General features: G+C 44.0%; 1 protein-coding gene across 4 annotated transcripts in view; it reads left to right on the forward strand.

The window, feature by feature from the left end:
• The window catches only part of LOC106565901 (rho guanine nucleotide exchange factor 10-like protein), a 128592-nt gene that overhangs the window by 63082 nt on the left and 39391 nt on the right, over window positions 1-26119 (forward strand). For all 4 annotated transcript variants that reach the window (XM_014133570.2, XM_014133569.2, XM_014133567.2 and 1 more), the window contains one exon: window positions 13370-13456. In XM_014133570.2, the coding sequence (XP_013989045.2) occupies window positions 13370-13456 (87 nt within the window). The remainder of the gene's footprint in view (window positions 1-13369; window positions 13457-26119) is intronic.

Genomic DNA, 26119 nt, shown 5'->3' on the forward strand with positions numbered 1-26119 from the left:
TGAAGGAGCCAGAGCTGTTTCCAACAGAAAATAAAGTTCTAAAGCAGCGTAGCATGAACATGCGAGCAGAGTGCGGGTCACCTGAGGGAGCTCTGCCAACTGATCACTGCTGTGCGCTCTGGACTCTGCTCACTGGGAGATGGAGAGGGCTGCTGGGCAGACTCGTTAGGCACTGGAGATAACCCTTATCACAAGTCTCTGTTGAGTGAGACCAGTAGGGATTGACTGACACAAACGCACACGCACACACACACTCACACACATACGAGACCCAGTCTATCAGGCATGGTTTGCCCCACTTCTGAGGAACATAAGCAGAAGCTGTTATCGCTAATGTAGCACATCCTGTAGCCCTTTGTTGTGCTTGGAATTAATTATAATCTCTCAACCATGCAATTCCTCAAACTTTAAACTCTACTGTATGTTGAAATCAGGCCTTTGTAGAATATATTATGTTATTAGGACACCATACCTCTACCCCATTGCCCACCTCACCAACCATGTGAACTTGATGTTCATTTAACTAATACTGAGGGGTGAAAGAGATGGCTGTTTCAAAATGCCCAAGGAGCTGGCCGTAGGCTGTTGCCTGTGTCTAAGTGCTGGGTGGTAAAATCATTTTAGTTGGCTTACAGTCTGTGGTGCTCAGCTTGAATCCCCCAGCCAGGGCCCAGCTCTCCTTCCACCACTTCACTCTCCTCCAATCTTCATCCTGAGTAGGCATCTGAATGTCACAGGGATGTGGTCTGCTGTGTTTCCAAGGCCACCCATTTCCATTCCATCTACCATATGTCACACTCAGACGCTCCAAGGCCGCACTAATGGAGCGGATGCAATGACGATGATCCCTACTATCCTAGAGCAGATGAGTGGTTCAGTGAATCATATAGCAGCTCCATTGAGAACTTTGTATGTGTGTGTGTGTATGTGAGCATGCGTGTGTGTGTGCGTGTGTCTGTGATGAACCTGTCTTTACACAGCAGAAACCCGCCACGTATCCTCCAGACTGAAAAGGCCACATCTTCAGTGCCTCGTAGGACTCTCACAGATCCAAGACCACAACGAAAATAAATGTTACCATATTCCGTTTATGAGGCATTAGGAGAAGGAAAGAAGCTGGTGATGGCTGGTATGCAGCAGTAGAGCTCTTATACTACTTTTGGGGATTTCATCATGTAGGCTTTGAAGTGGAGAATGACAAGCTGGAAAAAGGGTTTGGGCTGCATCAAGGTTAGCCTCCTTTTTCTCTCTCTTTTTTTGAGAGGATTATCTCCTGTGTCTCAGAACAGAGACTGGCTGGCTTGCATCTCAGCCTAATACACTCAATTAGTTCACAGAGATCACTAGCCTCGCCAAGCAAGGTCACTGTTATTTGGTTTTTAAATCCATTAAACAGACGTCATGGCGAGACCATCTCCTTTGTTCCCTTCATTGAGTGCAGTGGAGAAACATTGAACATGGTCACTGGGGTCTCTGTGTAGTGGAGAAACATTGAACATGGTCACTGGGGTCTCTGTGTAGTGGAGAAACATTGAACATGGTCACTGGGGTCTCTGTGCAGTGGAGAAACATTGAACATGGTCACTGGGGTCTCTGTGCAGTGGAGAAACATTGAACATGGTCACTGGGGTCTCTGTGCAGTGGAGAAACATTGAACATGGTCACTGGGGTCTCTGCGCTGGACTTGTTGTGCGTGTTTGTGCTGCTTGCTGTGCATGTCCCTCCCGCTCTCCGTCTCATCCATCTTTCCTACTGATGGTGGGGATAAGAGAGGAGGCAGTGGCATGTTCTACAACTGGCCCTAAAGGAGTGACTCAGTGCTGGAGAGGAGTTTGTAGAGGGGCCATCATCACTGGTCTCAGGCTGTAAGCGTTGGAGTCTATTTATAGCTTTGTTGGGTTTGAAAGAGCTGCTGATTTACGACAATACTGACTTAAAGCTGTTATGGCGTTGGTGACAAAGGTGGCTCGATTGGAAGGCTGTATGTGTGTTGCTCACCACACTGTAGACGACGTGCCCATGAAATATGGATCAAAAAAGAGGGAGAAAAATGGAAAGGGAGAAAGCCTTTTCCCTGGTGATGCAACATCCATCTGTTGATTTTTCTCTCTCTCCCCAACATGGTTTTGGATAAAGTCATCAAGATGACACCTTATGCAATCGCTCTCTTCCTCGTTTCTTCATGAAGGTCGTCCTTTTCTTTTCTGAGCAGCAGATATCATCCTCCTCTCTGATTTGTGGGGAACAGATGCCACAGCATGGATTAAAAGCTCTTCCTTGACACAGATCCGCTGGGGCGTAGCATGCTCCCTTTCTAGTCTGCAGCGCTATCCCTCTGGCAAACACAAACACACAAACAGCAGGGTGCAAAAGTGCCTGAGCCTGTCTGTTTGGAAAGCACACACTGTCCCTACAGCCATGTTCCCCAGCTCTCATCAAGGCTTTGCTTTATTAATTGCTAAAGCCGTAACCTCCCCAGCTCCCCTGTCTCACAGGAGTGGTGTGATTCATTAGGAGGGCTATAGATTTTTGGTGAAGGAGGGTTCATTTCAAACAGCCCTAATCTGCTGCTTGTTTATTCATCTCATTCTCCTCTCTCCTGGCGTGTCACCCAGCATCAGAGGAGAACTGATCTCTCCACACAAACAGACTGCCACTGCTCATCCCCACAGTTCAAACGGGGCAAGGCGACAGGCCCTCGGAGGGAGGATTATGGGGATGCAGGAGGAAGTGTCAATCTGATTTCTCTGTGCTAGCTGGATCACAGCAGACGTGTCGCCTGGACTGATACGGCCAGGCCTCCTGGTCAATGCTGCGGGGTTACTGGGCTCAGCAAAAGAAAAACTGCTTCAGTCCACCTTGTCACCATCACCATCATGGGGACACAGTGACAGCACACAATCTCATACTGCTTAATACTCCTCATCAAAGACGCACTCACTACAGGGTCAGGGCAAACTTCTGGCATTTAGAGAAAACAACTCACTGTGAGTTGTGTCTATTCCAACATCTTCACCAAGGTGTAGTGTAGACACTGGCCAAGCTCTCATCTTTGTGGATCTCTTTATGTCAGCACTAAAGACTTTCAGATGCCAAGCGTATTGAGCCAAACTCAGCCCACCTCAGCCTTCTGCTGTGTAGATTGGTCTATCTCTCCTGTGAGTAGTGTTAGTGCTGTGCCGATCTGTAGGGACCTCAGAGGTAAACTCAAAAAGCACTGATGAAGTATATGAGTTTTATTTGAAATATACCTAAATTATGGTAATTAAATATGTATGAAGACAGGATTAATCACGTGCTTTACATTATCATCCTTTCAGGCGTCTGAATTATGTCGACATCATTATGAGTTGTTTGTGTGATTACCATGGTATTTAAATGGTTTTCACAACCCTCTGTTTTTCCTTGCTTAAAGCTCTTTCAGTCTGGCTTCCATCCATGTCTTCTCTTCTCTTTTCTACTGCTCTCCATACCAACAGAGGGCAGTGTGGTGCTAGTGTTCAGAGGCAGGGGCAGCCTGAGCCATTGCACTGCTTGACTGCGAGGTCATCTGCAAAGGGGCTGATCCGTCGTTGTGACAGTTAACATACTAATTACTGTAAATCATACGTTCTCTAGCAATGCCTTGGAGAGGGGAGGGCCGCTCCCGTCCTCCACCCCCCTCCACCGCTGAACTAGTGTCTCACTTCACTCTGTTCCTGTCAAGATAGTGCACAGACAAATTGTACAACCAGGAGGGGAACACAGTAGATGGGCTACATTTTAGCCTACTGATGTAAACATTCCTCCTTTTGTATGATATAAAAGGATACGCTAATGTGCCAGAATATGAAATCCCTGCATCACTGAAGAGAAAGCAAATGAGTTCTGCATCCCACCCTGTTCTACCCTGTTCTGAATGTTCCAGTGTGTTTGTTCTGTTGGTTTGTTCTGTCTTTCTCTCGGTTTGTTCTCTCCTTCTCTCTGTTCTTCTCTACTAATTGCTATGTCAGTCTCCCCTCTACCTGAACAATACATGGCCCACTGCCAGGTCTTACAAGAACACTAGCTACCTCCATGTAGAAAACAGTAAGACAAAACAAAAGGGCACCCTCTTTTGAGCACATAGTGGCTAATTGACACCGTGTTCATATTCCATAATGTAATAGTTCTTCCCTGTTGCCAGAAGTTGGCTTGATTTTCTTACTGTCCAGAAAAGTGGGTGAGCAAATGAATCAAGTCTTACCTTACAAAAGCAGAAAACTGATTAATATTTTGAGAGAGTCTTGCATTGAATTTCTGTTTTGTTGAGCCAATCTGGCCACAATAGAATGGGTTCCAAGGATGGCAGGGGAAATTTGAAACCCAAGATATTACTCCTTGATCCTATGTAGAGACGGCCTGGCAACTGTGTCCACGTCCCCCTGTTTTTGTCTCAGTGGGTACCAGAGGACCCTTTGTTCTGAGTTCCATGCCATCTGATCAGGAGGATTAAACAGCCTCTGCCACACACCCTGTGCCTCCCATTTGGTGCCATCCAGGACCCCTGTCGAGACAGAGTTGTGGTTGTGGAATCTCATAGGTGGGCAGAGATCACCATAGTCTAGCACAACTGGGCCTCATGCAGATAGATGTGTGCCTGGCAGGGATAGATGGAGGGAGGCGATTGACGCCACAGAGAACTCTTGGCCTGTGGTCCTCTTATGAAACCCATTATTCGACGGACAGTCCATCGCTTTCATCCAGGCAAGTTGGAGCCGCCTGCCATTGCCGCTGGAGCCAGCGGGGACGGAGAGAGCGACATGCAGAATGTGCATCACATTAGCCGGACGTGTTGCTAATGCTCAGCGAGCAGCTGAGAAGGACATGTGGAACAGACAAATCTGTGTTGAGTCAGGAATATCAGTGTCAATGTCAGACCACGCTCAGAACAGATATATGCAAAACTATTCTTCCACTTCATCCCACTTATTGCCTGATCTGATCTGTGGAACAGCCAAAGGAGATACCCAATCTTTACTTTACAGACAATACTTATTCAATTGAAGGAGACATCCCTGGCCAGGCTTAATAATAAGCTGATATCCGTATGTTTATCCCAGAGCTTTAACCACACTGTGAGCTTAGCTACAGGACAATAAAGAGTTAAAAACAGAAAGCAGCTGCACCCTATTCAATCCATTCCTACTGCTGCAGATGGTTTAATCGTAGTCTTTCAATAACTTAGAATATTCGGAGTAATAGAGGGCTGCAAGCACAGAAGGTGGTTGACGCTCATTTAATTTAAATCACTGGATGACATCCAGATCATGAAATGATAACATGAGCAGAGTGTCTTAACTTTGATCCAGCCATCCTTCTGGGTTAGATTCACTGGAGGATATTGAACAACAACTAACAAGCAAACACAGGGCTGTCCCTTTGGTGGCAGTGCCATGTGCTCCTTAGACTGGAAGCTGTCTAAGAGAGGGTCTCTATACATACTGACACTGACTGTGTGTGGGCTTTAACTGACTGCTACTCTATTGATTAAATGCAATTGGGTGCGAATGCCGGAGCCAGTCAATTATCAGTTAATAAACAGCAGAAGTTTTCTATTAGTGCCTGTTAGTGCGTGTGATAGATTGTTGCTATGTGGAATTGACCAAGAGAGGCGAAGGTAGGTGATGGGAGGAGCGTTGCCTTGGGTGTATTATACCTAACTCCATTGGGTTGCTTTTTCTTGGCCGGTTTTGTTATTGTAATTCTGAGCTTAAAATATAATACATCTGCAAACAAACTCACAATTCTCTGCTGGGCAGGCCCAAACTGTAAGCTCAGGAATCACACTCCAGAATGAATTCCACAATTGGTAATACAGCACACTATCCAATAAAGAGAATCCATTAAACAAGAAAGAATGGAGCCAGAATGCAATGCCTGCTTGCTGCAGTGTGACTACTCATTGATAACATTACAAACCTCCAGTGGGTTCGATGCATGTGCCTCGTAGAAGTGCGCACAGCGATCGTCACACATCTAATGTGTGGTAAATTTAGACACAGTGGAGCACAGAAACATAACACGTCCACCTGTGTTTCCCTCAGTAAGTCATCCCTCCCTTGTGGAACCAGAGACAAAAGCCTGACAACACATGCCAATTGTATAAATAGTATAAAACATGGTTCTATTGTAGACTGTTACCAGTGACAATACCTTCAATCAAAGGCCAGATTTTTGGATTTGACTGCAGGTGCTGATGCATATTACTCTCTGGCTTCCATTGATGCAAGATAAAACATGGATGGTGACTATCATGGGCGGGGGGGGGGGCAGTCCATGATGATGTGGGTAGGAATATCTACGGCTATAGCTCCTTCCCCTGTCTTCCAGCATGCTGCAATGCAGGCTATGGCCTACACTAACCATAGTGGCCACCTAGAGGCGGCATATGGGCTGGCGCCCCCTTGGGGTAATGGGTGGGACGAACCCAGTGTCGGGAGTTGGGTCATTGGGAACCTACAGCTGGGAGACGGAACTCTCATTCCATCAACAAACCTCCATTTAATTAGCTCACCTGCTGATCACCTGCTGATCACTAGGTAGCCTAGTGGTTAGAGCATTGGGCCAGTAACCGAAAGGTTGCTAGATTGAATCCCCGAGCTGACAAGGTAAAAATGTGTCGTTCTGCCCCTGAACAAGGCAGTTAACCCACTGTTTCTAGGCCGTCATTGTAAATAAGAATTTGTTCTTAACTGACTTGCCTAGTTAAATAAAGGTTAAATCCTCCATCAAATTTCCCATTCGATATTTGTTCTTACCTGCCTCCCTACCGCTTCCCTCCATCCTCCCCCTCCAACTTGGATCTCCTCTTCTGATTGACAATTGCCTTAGCGGAATCTTGTATCACAATGATTTTTAAATGGTTCCTCACTGATACCTTATCAGTATTGGCAACCTCAATGGCGTGTACATCGCTCAAAACCCACGTGGCCTCTGTACCTTTCAATGCTCATTTTAGGTTGAACTGGTGTTTATACAGCTTGATTTGTTTACACCTACCAGCATTATTTTTAAGGTATTTTAATTTGTGATTTATATTATTGAGTGTACACTTCAGCGGTGGGCAATCTATCTTGCTGGGAGCATTTAATTCCATTCGGGCGAGGTCCTAGCTACATGTGTATATATACAGTATACCTGGGACAGGAAGGGTATATATAGAGGGACAGTTCTGATAGAGTAGGGATCCCTTTAGTATTAGCTGACTTTCTCCAGAGAGTGCTAACAGACAAAGCAATTGCCGTCTGTGAAGATTGCCCGCGAAGGCTAGCTGTCTCCGGTGACTGGTAAAACCCACCGTCTGCAGCCCACAAAACCACCAGCATCCCATCGCTACTGCTGCTGTCCCTCTGGTTCAGCTACCAGCCTCTTCTTCCTAACCTCAGGGCTTCCATATGGGGCCCTATTATGACTGCTGTTTAATTACCAATCAAAAAACAGCTCACTCCTCTTAAGGGATGGCTAGCCGAGAGGGAGAGACAGAATGAGAGAGAAATAGTTCACATGGGCTCTTTAAGCAGAGAGAGAGAGACGACAATGGGTGAGGGAGAGCAAAAAATTGATAGAGAGAGAGAGAGACAGTGCATCTGCATGATGAATGTGAATAGATGTAGAGAGACAGAGGGAGTGTGGAGGACAGATGGGCAGAAGCAGTCATCTGGCTGACATAATTTTTCTGGGGATGTGTTTGTGTTTACAAACAGACCCTGCCAGGGAGAGGGAGGGACTTAGCAAATTAATGTTGTAAATTATCCATGATTTATGTTTGCTGCCTTGGGGACAACAGTAAAAGGCGTGCAGCATCCATAGCTGACCCGGATGAGCCTTATCCCCACCCTAGCACCATACAATTAGATGTTCCGTCTGCCACATGGCCCAGTATCACCACTTACACACATACACAATAATAAACATTCCCTCACGGCCATGGTGTTGGTCAGGGAGGCTGCGTGCCTGGACAGATGGGCATTTGCAAAAGAGACCTAGGTCTCATGTCTTCCCTGTTAAAATAAAGGTTAAATTAAAAATAAATAAATGCTCACAGTGCTGTGTCTCAAGGCACACTAAGGGATAGAAGCAGCTATTCATTGGCCAACACTGAAAGCCTCCAAGCCTAAGACTGCTGTTGTTGCTATTATTCTCTGGATGTCTATTTCTATATTTTTACAACTGACTCATGGATCTGAGAGCTGTGCTATTCCAAGCCAGTCATTGGCTTTTCATTGCAGCCATTCATACCGCTCCAACTCTGGACTGGTCTGTTATTGTCTACTCTAGACCCTCAGGAAATCTCAGGTAGGAGCCATTTCATTTCACACTCCTCCTTTTTCCCCATGTATACTATAACTGTACAACCTTTTAGGTAATAGAAAATGTGTTGATGCTAAAGTGGCTCTTTCAACATCTATTCATACATCCCCAAAAAAGCTTCACTCAGGAGTAACAGAAAACAGATTGTCTGTAAGTCCTCTGCAGGTCCCAGGTACTAGCTGTGGTCTTTCACTTGTGAGGGCGCAAGTAGCACAAACCAAATACATGTACATTTATTGTATTTGAAGGGGTGTTGGGAAACAGAAGCCACAAAGGACTGTGGGCAGTTGGTAGGATAGATCTAGACAGCAGTGAAACGGCAGGGATTCCATTATAACCGCAAGAGCTATGGAGACTAGAGGTCGACCGATTAATCGGAATGGCCGATTAATTAGGGCCGATTTCACGTTTTCATAACAATCGGAAATCGGTATTTTTGGACGCCAATTTGGCCGATGTTTTTTTTTTTTTACACTTTTATTTATCTAGGCAAGTCAGTTAGGAACACATTCTTATTTTCAACGATGGCCTAGGAACGGTGGGTTAACTGCCTTGTTCAGGGGCAGAATGACAGATTTTTACCTTGTGAGCTCGGGGATTCAATCTTGCAACCTTACGGTTAACTAGTCCAACGCTCTAACCACCTGCTTTACATTGCACTCCACGAGGAGCCTGCCTGTTACGCGAATGCAGTAAGAAGCCAAGGTAAGTTGCTAGCTAGCATTAAACTTATCTTATAAAAAACAATCAATCAATCATAATCACTAGTTAACTACACATGGTTGATGATATTACTAGTTTATCTAGCCTGTCCTGTGTTGCATATAATCGCTTAGGTACACGTTGCTCCAACGTGTACCTAACCATAAACATCAATGCCTTTCTTAAAATCAATACACAAGTATATATTTTTAAACCTGCATATTTAATTAATATTGCCTGCTAACATGAATTTCTTTTAACTAGGGAAAATGTGTCACTTCTCTTGCAACAGATTCAGGGTATATGCAGCAGTTTGGGCCGCCTGGCTCGTTGCGAACTGTGAAGACTATTTCTTCCTAACAAAGACAGCCGACTTTGCCAAACGGGGGATGATTTAACAAAAGCGCATTTGCAAAAAAAGCACAATCATTGCACGACTGTACCTAACCATAAACATCAATGCCTTTCTTAAAATCAATACACAGAAGTATATATACTGCTCAAAAAAATAAAGGGAACACTTAAACAACACATCCTAGATCTGAATGAAAGAAATAATCTTATGAAATACTTTTTTCTTTACATAGTTGAATGTGCTGACAACAAAATCACACAAAAATAATCAATGGAAATCCAATTTATCAACCCATGGAGGTCTGGATTTGGAGTCACACTCAAAATTAAAGTGGAAAACCACACTACAGGCTGATCCAACTTTGATGTAATGTCCTTAAAACAAGTCAAAATGAGGCTCAGTAGTGTGTGTGGCCTCCACGTGCCTGTATGACATCCCTACAATGCCTGGGCATGCTCCTGATGAGGTGGCGGATGGTCTCCTGAGGGATCTCCTCCCAGACCTGGACTAAAGCATCCGCCAACTCCTGGACAGTCTGTGGTGCAACGTGGCGTTGGTGGATGGAGCGAAACATGATGTCCCAGATGTGCTCAATTGGATTCAGGTCTGGGGAACGGACGGGCCAGTCCATAGCATCAATGCCTACCTCTTGCAGCAACTGCTGACACACTCCAGCCACATGAGGTCTAGCATTGTCTTGCATTAGGAGGAACCCAGGGCCAACCGCACCAGTATATGGTCTCACAAGGGGTCTGAGGATCTCATCTCGGTACCTAATGGCAGTCAGGCTACCCCTCTGGCGAGCACATAGAGGGCTGTGCGGCCCCCCAAAGAAATGCCACCCCACACCATGACTGACCCACTGCCAAACCGGTCATGCTGGAGGAAGTTGCAGGCAGCAGAACGTTCTTCACGGCGTCTCCAGACTCTGTCACGTCTGTCACGTGCTCAGTGTGAACCTGCTTGCATCTGTGAAGAGCACAGGGCGCCAGTGGCGAATTTGCCAATCTTGGTGTTCTCTGGCAAATGCCAAACGTCCTGCACGGTGTTGGGCTGTAAGCACAACCCCCACCTGTGGACGTCGGGCCCTCATACCACCCTCATGGAGTCTGTTTCTGACCGTTTGAGCAGACACATGCACATTTGTGGCCTGCTGGAGGTCATTTTGCAGGGCTCTGGCAGTGCTTCTCCTGCTCCTCCTTGCACAAAGGCGGAGGTAGCGGTCCTGCTGCTGGGTTGTTGCCCTCCTACGGCCTCCTCCACGTCTCCTGATGTACTGGCCTGTCTCCTGGTAGCGCCTCCATGCTCTGGACACTACGCTGACAGACACAGCAAACCTTCTTGCCACAGCTCGCATTGATGTGCCATCCTGGATGAGCTGCACTACCTGAGCCACTTGTGTGGGTTGTAGACTCCGTCTCATGCTACCACTAGAGTGAAAGCACCACCAGCATTCAAAAGTGACCAAAACATCAGCCAGGAAGCATAGGAACTGAGAAGTGGTCTGTGGTCCCCACCTGCAGAACCACTCCTTTATTGGGGGTGTCTTGCTAATTGCCTATAATTTCCACCTGTTGTCTATTCCATTTGCACAACAGCATGTGAAATGTATTGTCAATCACTGTTGCTTCCTAAGTGGACAGTTTGATTTCACAGAAGTGTGATTGACTTGGAGTTACATTGTGTTGTTTAAGTGTTCCCTTTATTTTTTTGAGCAGTGTATTTTTAAACCTGCATATTTAGCTAAAAGAAATCCAGGTTAGCAGGCAATATTAACCAGGTGAAATTGTGTCACTTCTCTTGCGTTCATTGCACGCAGAGTCAGGGTATATGCAACAGTTTGGGCAGCCTGGCTCGTTGAGAATTAATTTGCCAGAATTTTACGTAATTATGACATAACATTGAAGGTTGTGCAATGTAACAGGAAAATTTTGACTTAGGGATGCCACCCGTTAGATAAAATATTTCTGTGTGTTTATTATATTATAATAAAGTCTATGATTTGATAGAGCAGTCTGACTGAGCGGTGGTTGGCAGCAGCAGGCTAGTAAGCATTCATTCAAACAGCACTTTCGTGCGTTTTGCCAGCAGCTCTTCGCTGTGCTTCAAGCATTGCACTGTTTATGACTTCAAGCCTATCAACTCCCAAGATTAGGCTGGTGTAACCGATGTGAAATGGCTAGCTAGTTAGTGGGATGCGCGCTAATAGCGTTTCAAACGTCATTTTGAGACTTGGAGTAGTTGTTCCCCTTGCTCAGCATGGGTAACGCTGCTTCGTGGGTGGCTGTTGTCGATGTGTTCCTGGTTCATTTTACATTTACATTTTAGTCATTTAGCAGACGCTCTTATCCAGAGCGACTTACAAATTGGTGCATTCACCTATAATATCCAGTGGAACAACCACTTTACAATAGTGCATCTAAATCTTTTAAGGGGGGGGGTTAGAAGGATTACTTTATCCTATCCCAGGTATTCCTTGAAGAGGTGGGGTTTCAGGTGTCTCCGGAAGGTGGTGTTTGACTCCGCTGTCCTGGCGTCGTGAGGGAGCTTGTTCCACCATTGGGGTGCCAGAGCAGCGAACAGTTTTGACTGGGCTGAGCGGGAACTGTGCTTCCTCAGAGGTAGGGAGGCGAGCAGGCCAGAGGTGGATGAACGGAGTGCCCTTGTTTGGGTGTAGGGCCTGATCAGAGCCTGAAGGTACGGAGGTGCCGTTCCCCTCACAGCTCCGTAGGCAAGCACCATGGTCTTGTAGCGGATGCGAGCTTCGACTGGAAGCCAGTGGAGAGAGCGGAGGAGCGGGGTGACGTGAGAGAACTTGGGAAGGTTGAACACCAGACGGGCTGCGGCGTTCTGGATGAGTTGTAGGGGTTTAATGGCACAGGCAGGGAGCGAGGAGAGGGACGGAAGCTATACTGTTACACTGGCAATACTAAAGTGCCTATAAGAACATCCAATAGTCAAAGGTATATGAAATACAAATCGAATAGAGAGAAATAGTCCTATAATTCCTATAATAACTACAACCTAAAACTTCTTACCTGGGGATATTGAAGACTCATGTTAAAAGGAACCACCAGCTTTCATATGTTCTCATGTTCTGAGCAAAGAACTTAAACGTTAGCTTTCTTACATGGCACATATTGCACTTTTACTTTCTTCTCCAACACTTTGTTTTTGCATTATTTAAACCAAATTGAACATGTTTCATTATTTATTTGAGGCCAAATAGATTTTATTGATGTATTATATTAAGTTAAAATAAGTGTTCATTCAGTATTGTTGTAATTGTCATTATTACAAAAAAAAAGAAATGGACCGATTAATCGGTATCGGCCTTTTGGTCATCCAATAATTGGCATCGGTGTTGAAAAATCATAATCGGTCGACCTCTAATGGAGACCATTGTTCAAACTCTGGCCAGTTATTTTAGCCCAATCTAACTATTAGACAGTCATGAAAGGCCTTCGTAACAGGAGGTCACTATTACGTTTGACAAATGAAAAGCCTACATCCAGGTATTTGTTTATTTCGACCTTCGAAACAGTGGGTCCCAATCAATTTCCGATGCCTGGTGCAATTTCCCAATGTGGTACTGTCAGTTTGTCAGTAGGAGAACTGTGCTGTGAGCACTGCTTGAAAGGATGTTACCAATATGAAAAGACTGGCTTTTTTAGACAGCTGTTTATTCAAATCTAAAAACACCTCGGTTGACAACTTAGAGCTGCTGGACATGGTAACACTTGTTGATAATGGAATACCTGAACTGACCCCACACCACTGAGAAACGGGCCTACAGTATGTCATGGATGAATCTAATCCTCCTACTAACCTCTATAAACCGAGCCAGATATAGATCAGTCTCCCACTATAAGAGCAACAGTAGCTCAACCATATGGGGAGGAAGAATATTGAATTATCTAAATGAACAAAACAACATGTAATATTTATGGTTACTTAATATTTGTTTTGTATCCCTTACAGCTTGAAGCTGCCCTTCACAATCCGGTGCAGTGTGCTTTGCTGGGCTTCTCTGCAGCAAGCACCTCGCTACCTCAAGGCTATCTCTGGGTGAGTGACTTACACATGCACAGTTTACAGGCACACATATGCATGCATGCATGCACACAAACACACATGTGCACACAGAAGTATTTAAAAAAACATTAACCATGACACCTTTCGATACAAATATATCCTCTGTAATATTACATTTGTAGTGGCCTCAGGGTTGTTCACATCTATTAATCAAAGTACAAAAAATGAGGCAATGAAAGGGATACAAATAGTTTTTCTCTACAAAAACAATTGTTGCCACTTTCATTTAGTATAGACCTTTTCAACTGTCAAAACAATAACAAGTTCTATATGCACCCACTAGAGGTACCCCGGTAAACATCTGACGCTAAAGAGCCCCATAATTGCTAGCTAGCTAGTTGGGGTGGCAGGTAGCCTAGTGGTTAGAGCGTTGGGCCAGTAACTGAAAGGTTGCTAAATCGAATCCCTGAGCTGACAAGGTAAATATCTGTCGTTCTGCAGCTGAACAAGGCAGTTAACCCACTGTTCCTAGGCCGTCATTGTAAATAAGAATTAGTTCTTAACTGACTTAAGTAAAAAATTAAATAAAAAGTTGGCTAGCTAGCACTAAATGACAAGTTTGTATTTCTTGATCCAACCAAAAAACAGATCCTCTAAACAAACTCATCAGACAATGTTTATTTCCCGTTAATTATCGGTTTACTCTGGTGGTGTTCCATATGGCTAGCACAGCAAATAACCACAGGTAGTGAAAGATGAACTTAGTTAGATAGTTAGTTAGATAGATGCATTTTGCATGCATAGATGCATTTTTCTCATGGCAGCCAACATTATAACTTCAACGAAAAGTTAGCCAGCAGCAGTAATTAGCCCACTATCAAACTCTCTCCCCGTTCACCAATCTGTTTCTCCTAGCTCTTTGTTTGCTTCCTCCATAACGCAACTATATTTTGCCTAGGTGTTTTACCAAGGTATATATGGACCACTAGCTTGTGCTAGGCATGAATTATGGACCTCACGTTACGAGACATAGCTAGTGGTTTGTTTACATGTCCTACACAAATGCTAGCACTGACACCTTGTGGTGATAATGTTAAACTGCATATAAATTGCACCAGGATGATACATAACATGAAGCAAACAAATTGCAACTTTATTTCAACTTTATTATTTTGAAATGAAATCAAATTAACCATAAAATATTCCTTTCTGCACACCCTCATGATCGTGATATTTAAGTGATAATGCCCTCGAAGCCGGTGTTTGGAGGATATATTGGCACGGGTGTTGTTATACCCAAGACGAACTTCAGGGCCAGCAAACAGTGCCAATATATCCTCCAAACACCGGAGTCGAGGGTATTATCTTTTTTTTTTACAACGGGTTACAAACATATTAAAATAATGATTGACATATTTTCATTAAAAATGTTATTTTGATTAATTTATTCATACTATTTCATCCGTCCACAAGATGTAGTCCCGATACAAATCTAGGGTTGCTACCCAAGCAGACAGGACACAACCCAGTCGTTCAGTCTTTTTGTTCTGTATCTATGGACGCGACCCAGCCATTCATTCTAAATGTTCCATTGCCATTGTAACCGATGTGAAATGGCTAGTTAGTTAGCGGTGGTGCGCGCTAATGGCATTTCAATCGGTGACGTCACTCGCTCTGAGACTTGAAGTAGGGTTTCCCCTTGCGTTGCAAGGGCCGCGGCTTTTGTGGCGCAATGGGTAACGATGCTTCGTGGGGTGTCAGTTGTTGATGTGTACAAGGGTCCCTGGTTTGAGCCCAGGTTGGGGCGAAGAGAGGGACGGAACCTACACTGTTACACCATACTGGCTGGCAACATTCTGATCCCTTGCTTGCTAGCTAGCCAACCACGGCTAACTTAGTTACGTCTAAAAGTGCAGCCAGAATAACAGAAAAGTAGCTGCATTTGTTTAAGCTGTTTTCTAGAGATATTTATTTGGATACATCCATAACATTGAGCTAATGAGGTGCGATTTCACCTGGCATAGAAAATGTGCTCACTCATCAGGACACTGTTGTTCAGAGGAGCTAGCCAACAACACCACCAACAATAACACTTCAAACTGAAGCTGGAAACACTGCTAACTAGCTGCACTTGACCTTTTTTCAATTTATATTTCTTTCTATACAGTTGAAGTCAGAAGTTTATATACACCTTAGCCAAATACATTTAAACTCAGTTTTTCACAATTCCCGACATTTAGTCCTAGTAAAAATTCCCTGTTTTAGGTCAGTTAGGATCACCACTTTATTTTAAGAATGTGAAATGTCAGAATAATAGTACAGAGAATGGCTTATTTCAGCTTTCAGTCATTTAGCAGACACTCTTATCCAGAGCGACTTACAAATTGGTGCATTCACCTTATGATATCCAGTGGAACAACCACTTTACAATAGTACATCTATATATTTTTTGGGGGGAGGGTAGGGGGGGTTAGAAGGATTACTTAATCCTATCCCAGGTATTCCTTAAAGAGGTGGGGTTTCAGGTGTCTCCGGAAGGTGGTGATTGACTCCGCTGTCCTGGCGTCGTGAGGGAGCTTGTTCCACCATTGGGGTGCCAGAGCAGCGAACAGTTTTGACTGGGCTGAGCGGGAACTGTGCTTCCGCAGAGGTAGGGAGGCGAGCAGGCCAGAGGTGGATGAACGCAGTGCCCTTGTTTGGGTGTAGGGCCTGATCAGAGCCTGAAGGTACGGAGGTGCCGTTCCCCTCACAGCTCCGTAGGCAAGCACCATGGTCTTGTAGCAGATGCGAGCTTCAACTGGAAGCCAGTGGAGTGTGCGGAGGAGCGGGGTGACGTGAGAGAACTTGGGAAGGTTGAACACCAGACGGGCTGCGGCATTCTGGATGAGTTGTAGGGGTTTGATGGCACAGGCAGGAAGCCCTGCCAACAGCGAGTTGCAGTAATCCAGACGGGAGATGACAAGTGCCTGGATTAGGACCTGCGCCGCTTCCTGTGTGAGGCAGGGTCGTACTCTGCGAATTTTGTAGAGCATGAACCTACAGGATCGGGTCACCACCTTGATGTTAGTGGAGAACGACAGGGTGTTGTCCAGGGTCACGCCAAGGCTCTTAGCACTCTGGGAGGAGGACACAATGGAGTTGTCAACCGTGATGGCGAGATCATGGTCCTTCCCCGGGAGGAAGAGCAGCTCCGTCTTGCCGAGGTTCAGCTTGAGGTGGTGATCCGTCATCCACACTGATATGTCTGCCAGACATGCAGAGATGCGATTCGCCACCTGGTTATCAGAAGGGGGAAAGGAGAAGATTAATTGTGTGTCGTCTGCGTAGCAATGATAGGAGAGACCATGTGAGGATATGACAGAGCCAAGTGACTTGGTGTATAGCGAGAATAGGAGAGGGCCTAGAACTGAGCCCTGGGGGACACCAGTGGTGAGAGCACGTGGTGCGGAGACGGATTCTCGCCACGCCACCTGGTAGGAGCGACCTGTCAGGTAAGACGCAATCCAAGAGTGAGCCGCGCCGGAGATGCCCAACTCGGAGAGGGTGGAGAGGAGGATCTGATGGTTCACAGTATCAAAGGCAGCAGATAGGTCTAGAAGGATGAGAGCAGAGGAGAGAGAGTTAGCTTTAGCAGTGCTGAGAGCCTCCGTGACACAGAGAAGAGCAGTCTCAGTTGAATGACCAGTCTTGAAACCTGACTGATTTGGATCAAGAAGGTCATTCTGAGAGAGATAGCAAGAGAGCTGGCCAAGGACGGCACGCTCAAGAGTTTTGGAGAGGAAAGAAAGAAGGGATACTGGTCTGTAGTTGTTGACATCGGAGGGATCAGGTGTAGGTTTTTTGAGAAGGGGTGCAACTCTCGCTCTCTTGAAGACGGAAGGGACATAGCCAGCGGTCAAGGATGAGTTGATGAGCGAGGTGAGGTAAGGGAGAAGGTCTCCGGAAATGGTCTGGAGAAGAGAGGAAGGGATAGGGTCAAGCGGGCAGGTTGTTGGGCGGCCGGCCGTCACAAGTCGCAAGATTTCATCTGGAGAGAGAGGGGAGAAAGAGGTCAAAGCATAGGGTAGGGCAATGTGAGCAGGACCAGCGGTGTCGTTTGACTTAACAAACGAGGATCGGATGTTGTCAACCTTCTTTTCAAAATGGTTGACAAAGTCGTCCGCAGAGAGGGAGCAGGGAGGGGGAGGGGGGGGGGGAGGGGGAGGAGGATTCAGGAGGGAGGAGAAGGTGGCAAAGAGCTTCATAGGTTTAGAGGCAGATGCTTGGAATTTAGAGTGGTAGAAAGTGGCTTTAGCAGCAGAAACAGAGGAAGAAAATGTGGAGAGGAGGGAGTGAAAAGATGCCAGGTCCGCAGGGAGGCTAGTTTTCCTCCATTTCCGCTCGGCTGCCCGGAGCCCTGTTCTGTGAGCTCGCAATGAGTCGTCAAGCCACGGAGCAGGAGGGGAGGACCGAGCCGGCCGGGAGGATAGGGGACATAGAGAGTCAAAGGATGCAGAAAGGGAGGAGAGGAGGGTTGAGGAGGCAGAATCAGGAGATTGGTTGGAGAAGGATTGAGCAGAGGGAAGAGATGATAGGATGGAAGAGGAGAGAGTAGCAGGAGAGAGAGAGCGAAGGTTGCGACGGCGCAATACCATCTGAGTAGGGGCAGAGTGAGTAGTGTTGGAGGAGAGCGAGAGGGAAAAGGATACAAGGTAGTGGTCGGAGATTTGGAGGGGAGTTGCAGTGAGATTGGTAGAAGAACAGCATCTAGTAAAGATGAGGTCAAGCGTATTGCCTGCCTTGTGAGTAGGGGGGGACGGTGAGAGGGTGAGGCCAAAAGAGGAGAGGAGTGGAAAGAAGGAGGCAGAGAGAAATGAGTCAAAGGTAGAGGTTGGGAGGTTAAAGTCAAGTTAAACTTATCAAGGCGTCAAGCTCATTTATGAACTCTCCAAGGGAACCATTCATCACATTCCCAGTGGGTCAGAAGTTTACATACACTCAATTAGTATTTGGTAGCATTGCCTTAAACAATTTAAACTTGGGTCAAATGTTTCAGATAGCCTTCCACAACCTTCCCACCATAAGTTGGGTGAATTTTGGTCCATTCCTCCTGACAGAGCTGGTGTAACTGTTTGTAGGCCTCCTTGCTCGCACATGCTTTTTTCCTCCAAACATAATGATGGTCATTATGGTCAAACAGTTCTATTTCTCCAAAAAGTACGATCTTTGTCCCCATGTGCAGTTGCAAACCGTAGTCTGACTTTTTTTATGGCGGTTTTGGAGTAGTGGCTTCTTCCTTGCCAAGCGGCCTTTCAGGTTATGTCGATATAGGACTCGTTTTACTGTGGATATAGATACTTTTGTACCTGTTTCCTCCAGCATCTTTACAAGGTCCTTTGCTGTTGTTCTGGGATTGATTTGCACTTTTCGCACCGAAGTACGTTCATCTCTAGGAGACAGAACACGTCTCCTTCCTGAGTGGTATGACGGCTGCGTGGTCCCATGGTGTTTATGCTTGCGTACTATTGTTTGTACAGATGAATGTGGTACCTTCAGACGTTTGGAAATTGCTCCCAAGGATGAACCAGACTTGTGGAGGTCTACAATTTTTTTTATCTGAGCCTATCAGAAGCTTCTAAAGCCATTACATCATTTTCTGGAATTGTCCAAGCTGTTTAAAGGCACAGTCAACTTTGTGTATGTAAACTTCTGACCCACTGGAATTGTGATACAGTGAATTATAAGTAAAATAATCTGTCTGTAAACAATTGTTGGAAAAATGACTTGTGTCATGCACAAAGTAGATGTCCTAACCGACTTGCCAAAACTATAGTTTGTTAACAAGAAATTTGTGGAGTGGTTGAAAAATGATTTTTAATTACTCCAACCTAAGTTTATGTGAACTTCCAACTTCAACTGGTTATTCATAAAAATTATGCCAGCTGATTCATGATTTCGACTGTTTGAGAAACGTTGCCTGCCTGTCTGTCTCGTCCCAACTCCCGACACGTTCAATGCTATGGGACAGCTGGAGATCGAATTTGAATATTGAAACAATGTTGCAAATGTCGGAGAGACAGACAGCAAGGTTTTTACAAATCTCCGCAGTTGAAAATGGCAATGTTAGTCTAAAATAAAAGTGAGATAATGTCTAGATGCTTTTTATAGTGGAGATCAAGTTTATAAATTGCTTGGCTGATGAGAGTGGATTGTGCAGTCAGATGGAACAGAGTAAATAGGCATTTTAACTTCATAGATTTAGCCGGTGGTAACTTGTGGAAAAGACACCGGCTGGTATGCGGTTTTAACCAATCCGCATTCAGGATTAGGCCCACCCGTTGTATAATTGCTAATAATGTCTCTCTCCTGTGCATGTCATCCTTAAGGTCTACCTTCATTACAAGGATAGGGCTTGCACTAATCCAATTCATGGGGGCATGTACAGTAGCTGTAGAAGTCAAACCTGGTATCCTTCAACATGGTTAGCCTCATTAATTGTCTAATAAAAAAGAAAAACCCACACACTGATCTTGCCAGTATCAGTCTTTTATTTTCTTTCAAGTTATTAGCAAGTGATTCCCACACACATACGTTTTCAGATGTCTGAGTACTTTTCCTATTTCTAACAGTATCATTTCATATGGAGAAAACATATGAACAAAATGTAAACAATGTACAAGCCACATATACAAGTGCATTGAACATGCCCACAAGGCTAATACTAATCCCATCATATGTCTGCATTGGGCATGCATGCCATAAATAATATCACTTCTACTGAAGAGCACGGATAGTGGAGGCAAGAGAAAAATAACCTGTAGAGTGACCACAGTAAATGGTCACTTTTACATGGGCTGCAGAGTAGCCATGTAATGTATGAGTTCCATCCCTGTATGGCTGACCGGGCCGGGATGCAAACCCTAATCAAATGACACTTGTAGCTAGCATGCCAACCACTGGAGGATGACAGTGAGTGTTGCAGAATGAAGCAAATAAGGCAAAATTGCATGAGGAGATCCTCCCGCAGCTGGGATGCTTAAAGTATTAAAATATAGATACGTTCATGATAGACAGGAGGAGACACTACTTGAAGTCTCAGGGGGATGACATCACAGTGGCTACTAGAACTCACTTGCAGCTCACCTCTGCTACAGTCACACCCCTTTCACCTCCTATGCCACCGACAGTATAACTCAGCTGCCACAACTTACCCATTACTATCCATGCAGGCAATGCATCACGCTGCGATGCTTCTTTGGGAAATCTATAAACTTTAATTTTATAAAATAGATTCATCCCCAGACGTAAAGGACCATCTCACCTTCTAATACACTTAAGAAAACAACTATACTAAGTAAGCTAGCTAGCTGTTTACAGCTGCGACGGAACAACTGTTGTTTACAAATGCACCCAAAGTTCTTTGGGGTTCCAGAGTTCACTTCCGCTCAAAAAGCCATTAAAAAGGTATATACCAGAGAGTGGGAGAAATAAAAGACTACAGATGGGTTTTTTTTATGAGTGGAGCAAATTGCACTGGCAGACAAAAGTGCCACAGTCCCTGGACTTGTTGGAATTTTGCTGGATTTAAGACTTTCACTTTCTGTGAAAAACCTTGCCTCAGAAAATAAATTGTCTGTTAATCTTAAAGCAAAATGTTTTGGTGCCCCCTCCTTTCTGGGAAGAGTGGGCATTTTATTGGGTAATCCCCGTAAAGCACATGGATAAATCAGCTGGATAAGGCCCTCGAGGACCCATCTAGACAGACTCAGCTCCCTCCCACTAGGCGTTGTTTCAACGTACAGACATTTTTCAACGTATTGTGATGTGGAATCTATGTGTAAAATACATTGGATTTACAAAGAGTCATCAACATAAACAGTTGTTTTGAGGGTGCAATTTCAACCACAGGATCATGTCATAATGGTAACCAATTTTCAACATAGACAAAGGTTGTTAAAATATGTTGAATTTGTACCTCTGAAACAATAGACCTTCAGTATTCTTTTTTTATTTATTTAACCAGGCAAGTCAATTAAGAACAGTCTTATTTGCAATGATGGCTTGGCACGAGGCAAAAGGCCTCCTGTGGGGACGGGGGATTAAAAATAAAACAATGTAAGACACGGGCATCAGCACAAATACAACAGAAAACAAACAGTAGATGTGTGTGTGCGTGCAGGCATGTGTGTGGTGTGTTTGAAGTAAAACAACATGCTTCCTTACACAAGGCAACACAAACTAGTGACATCGGGTCTTAAGAACCTGTTCATCTATTTGTCATTTGAACTGCTCCAGGGACACCAGGTCCTGGAATTTAAGGTTGGCTTGGAGGGAATTCTAAGACCAGAAGGCTGATTAATGAAAGGACCTTTTTTCCATGCTCGGTTCTCATTTTTGGGGCTGTTAGCATAAAACAAGATTGAGATCTGAGCTTAAATTAGTTTTAATTTCGAGCTAGAAGAGAGGATAGATAAAATGGCAGTTTTCCTTAAATGAGAATGAACCAGTGTTTGAGCCTGCGTGTTGCTAGTGATGTTCACCCGACAGCACTGTAAAGATCACAATGGTGAGTTAGACGTCTCTGATTGGTGACAAAATGAAGGGCTGCATGTGTAACAGTGTAGGTTCCGTCTCTCTCTTCGCCCCAACCTGGGCTCGAACCAGGGACCTTTGCACACATCAACAACTGACACCCACGAAGCATCGTTACCCATCGCGCCACAAAAGCCACGGCCCTTGCAAAGCAAGGGGAAACCCTACTTCAAGTCTCAGAGCGAGTGACGTCACTGATTGAAACGCTATTAGCGCGCACCACCGCTAACTAACTAGCCATTTCACATCGGTTACACATGACACACAGTCAAGAGCCTTCAGGGTAGAGCTTGAAGCTTGCACATACAGTAAATAGTATCACCATAGTCCAACACTGACAGAAAAGTACAACGAATCAACTATTTTCTGGCGGCAAAGGAAAAAAACAAGCTTTGTACCAGTAATAAAACCCAATATTTACATTTTGTCATTTGTAACTCACAACCTGGATTCGGTCTTATGTAGCAAAATTTGAAATTGTGTTTTTTTACATTGGATAAAAGTAGAGAGCTACAAAATGGGAAAGTAATTCTGCTTTGAAAGTTGATCAACTTGTAAACTCACTTTTGAGAAGATGGCCTTTGAATTAGGGCGATATATTTAGTTTTTTTTCGATATATTCGAGTTTATGTTTTAGCGCGATATGGAAAATGCCTGTATCACAAGAATCGAGGTTCTGTTATAATGTTGTAACGTTTTACAAATGCAGCATCTCCCTGTCTCTTCTCTGTCAGCCCAATGCCGAATCATGTCCCAACACGTGCACAAGTGGTTATCCACCAATCACAACCCTAGACAGCCTTTCACAAATTGTAACCACGCCGTTTATTGCAAAGTGTGATTTCCCAGTAAAGTTATTTTGAAATCTGGCAATGCAGTAGCATTTACGAAATGTTAAACTATAATTATTTGAATGACAATATTATAATTTACCAATGTTTTCAATTAGTAATTTTGTAAATTGTAACGTTGATTCACTGGAAGCATTTGAGGGGGAAAAAAATCTGAATTTCACCGCTACTGTAAAATGCTGTTTTTGGATATAAATATGAACTTGATGGAACAAAAAATGCATGTATTGTATAACATAATGTCCTAGGAGTGTCATCTGAGGAAGATTGTGAAAGGTTAGTGCATAATTTTAGCTGGTTATCTGCTTTTGGTGACGCCTGTCTTTGAATTGACAAAACATTACACACAGCTATTTTCAATGTACTCTCCTAACATAACCTAACTTTATGCTTTCGCCATAAAATTATAACAACAAATTAACTCAATTAATTCATTTTCAATCAAAATGATTATATAAATTACATATTCAAACAGCTAGTGGAATAACATTCCTAAACAATAGAATAGACGTGTGGGTGTGTGTTGTTCACTTGTTTTGCACAAATAGGCCTTGAGGCCTTGTATATATATTTTTATTTTAATAAAGAAAATTCAGTTAAGAATTATGTCTTGGCCTTTTTTAATTTGTTTAGAGAAAAACAAGAAATTGAGATATATATTGTGAATCGTCCAAACCCCTGAATAAAATGGAGATATCACTTTTTGGCCTACTTTGAATGTTTTGTTATCTAGTGAAGAGCTCTTCTTTGTCTACACCCATTCAGCATCATTCACACCCTCTTAAGCTTTAGCCCCACCCATCTCGTTTTGATCTCGGAGCATTCAGAGTGCACACTCAACGCTTTGGCCAATGATTTGTTTACCTCTGGATAACATGAAAACAGCCTAACCGGCTCTGCTGGCAACAATTTCATTCTGATTTTTTCCGACGTTTACTGAGACTGGCCATATTCAACAGGTGTTGTACACTTTAGCTTAAGCTAGCCTAGCTAGATAGGTAAACAATGAACCTAGCTAGGTAAACAACGTGTAAGATCACACATGTCACGTAACGTTAGATAACGAGCCAGCCAGCTAACATTAGCTAGTTAAACAACAATGAACATAGTGCCAAATGATGTTGTTTCTACCCTGCATGAATCTGCTGGGAGCTAACCAACCAGGTTCAATGTTAGCTAGCTAACATTAGGCTCAAACTAGCAAAGCAAACGGCTCTGGGATACAAATAATAATGTCAGCTAGGGAGCCAGACAGCTAACTTTAGCTAGTTAAACAACAATGAACATAGTCCCAAATCATCTCGTTACTACCCTGCATGAATCTGTTGGGAGCTAACCAACCAGGTTCAATGTTAGCTAGCTACTGTAACATTAAGCTCTAACTAGAAAAGCAAACGGTTTTGGGATACGAATAATAACGTCATACACGTAACGTTAGCTAGCTAGCTAACAGTACACTTTAGCTTGAAATGAAACCACTTTATGTAAAAATTAGAAACGTGTAATATTTGAAAATGTAGCTAGCTAACGCTAGACTATCTTACCGGTATACATCATCATGCATGATGGATGCATCTCCCTGTCATGGATGCCATGCCACAGTTGCTCCTTAGTTTGAAAATGTAATCCAGAGACAGGTGTTTTCTCCACCTCTTTAGCCATCATACTCTAATTCCACTGATTTCGAAACTCAACCCTCCAGAAAGTGGAGAGCAACACTTATACAGCTCCACTACACGATACATTTAAAAAAAGCAGTGTTCAACAGGATTACCAACACAGACTGACCAGCTCAAATAGACAGAAGCCTGCTATGTGGCAGACCAATTTGAACTCCTCTCTTGGCATGAGACTCCTCTCTTGTCCAGGCCACTCATTGTCCCAGACAATCATGGTTAGTGGGATCACTTTTTCTGTGGCTTAACCAACAAGGCTTGTAATTTAACAATTTTATTTGCATTTAAAGATGGCATACACGTTTATTATTAAGGCACATGAAAGTTCACATGTTCCAGAAAGCATTTTTGCCAAAAAAGTAATTCTGATAAAAATAAACATTAAAATTGCTCTCCTGTGAAGTCATGACTTGCTACATACGTTTTGTTGTAGAGGAATTCAGAACAAGCTTAAAAACATACATATTATCTTAAATTATGTGAAAAGCTGTTTGAGCTTTTTCAAAAGCCAAAGTCAAACTACTGCCACTTGAATAGAGAACAGTTTCATCTGCATACAAATTTACATCAGCTGTCTCAATATGTCTCCCAATGTTGTTTGATATAGATAATAAACAACAGGGGACCTACAATTGATCAGACTTATAACAATCTGCCTTAAAAGAAAGATTCACCCATTTTGAATGTTCTACTGTTTTTGTGATGTTCTGTCGATTCTCTGGGTCATTTCAAGCAGACAGAAATTCTGCCTGTATGACGTAGTTGTGTGATAAAGCCACTCTTACTACACTATATTATCAAATCAAATTTTATTTGTCACATGCGCCGAATACAACCGGTGTTGACCTTGCAGAGAAATGCTTACTTACAAGCCCTTAACCAACAATGCAGTTTTAAGAAAATACCCCCCAAAAGGTAAGAGATAAGAATAACAAATAATTAAAGAGCTGCAGTAAATAACAATAGCGGGGCTATATACAGGGGGTACCGGTACAGAGTTAATTTGCGGGGGCACTGGTGTCAAGGTAATTGAGGTAATATGTACATGTAGGTAGAGTTATTAAAGTGACTATGCATAGATAATAACAGAGAGTAGCAGCAGCATAGAAGAGGGGAAGGGGGGCAATGCAAACAGTCTGAGTAGCCATTTGATTAGATGTTAAGGAGTCTTATGGCTTTGGGGTAAAAGCTGTTCAGAAGCCTCTTGGACCTACACTTGGTACTCCAGTACCGCTTGCCGTGCGGTAGCAGAGAGAACAGTCTATGACTAGGGTGGCTGGAGTCTTTGACAATTTTTTGGGCCTTCCTCTGACACCGCCTGGTATAGAGGTCTTGGATGGCAGGAAGCTTGGCCCTGGTGATGTACTGGGCCGTACGCACTACCCTCTGTAGTGCTTTGCCGAGCAGTTGCGATACCAGGCAGTGAAGCGGTGGTATATAAACAGCTATGAAAAATACAGATGAAAACTCTCTAGATAGATAGTGTGGTCTACAGCTTATCATGAGATACTCTACCTCAGGCGAGCAATACCTCGAGACTTCGAGATATTGTGAACCAGCTGTTGTTTACAAACATGCTTCGGCCCCCACCCCGTGTC

Source organism: Salmo salar, chromosome ssa12 (genome assembly GCF_905237065.1).
Source record: "Salmo salar chromosome ssa12, Ssal_v3.1, whole genome shotgun sequence".
In the NCBI taxonomy this organism is placed as follows: Eukaryota; Metazoa; Chordata; class Actinopteri; order Salmoniformes; family Salmonidae; genus Salmo; species Salmo salar.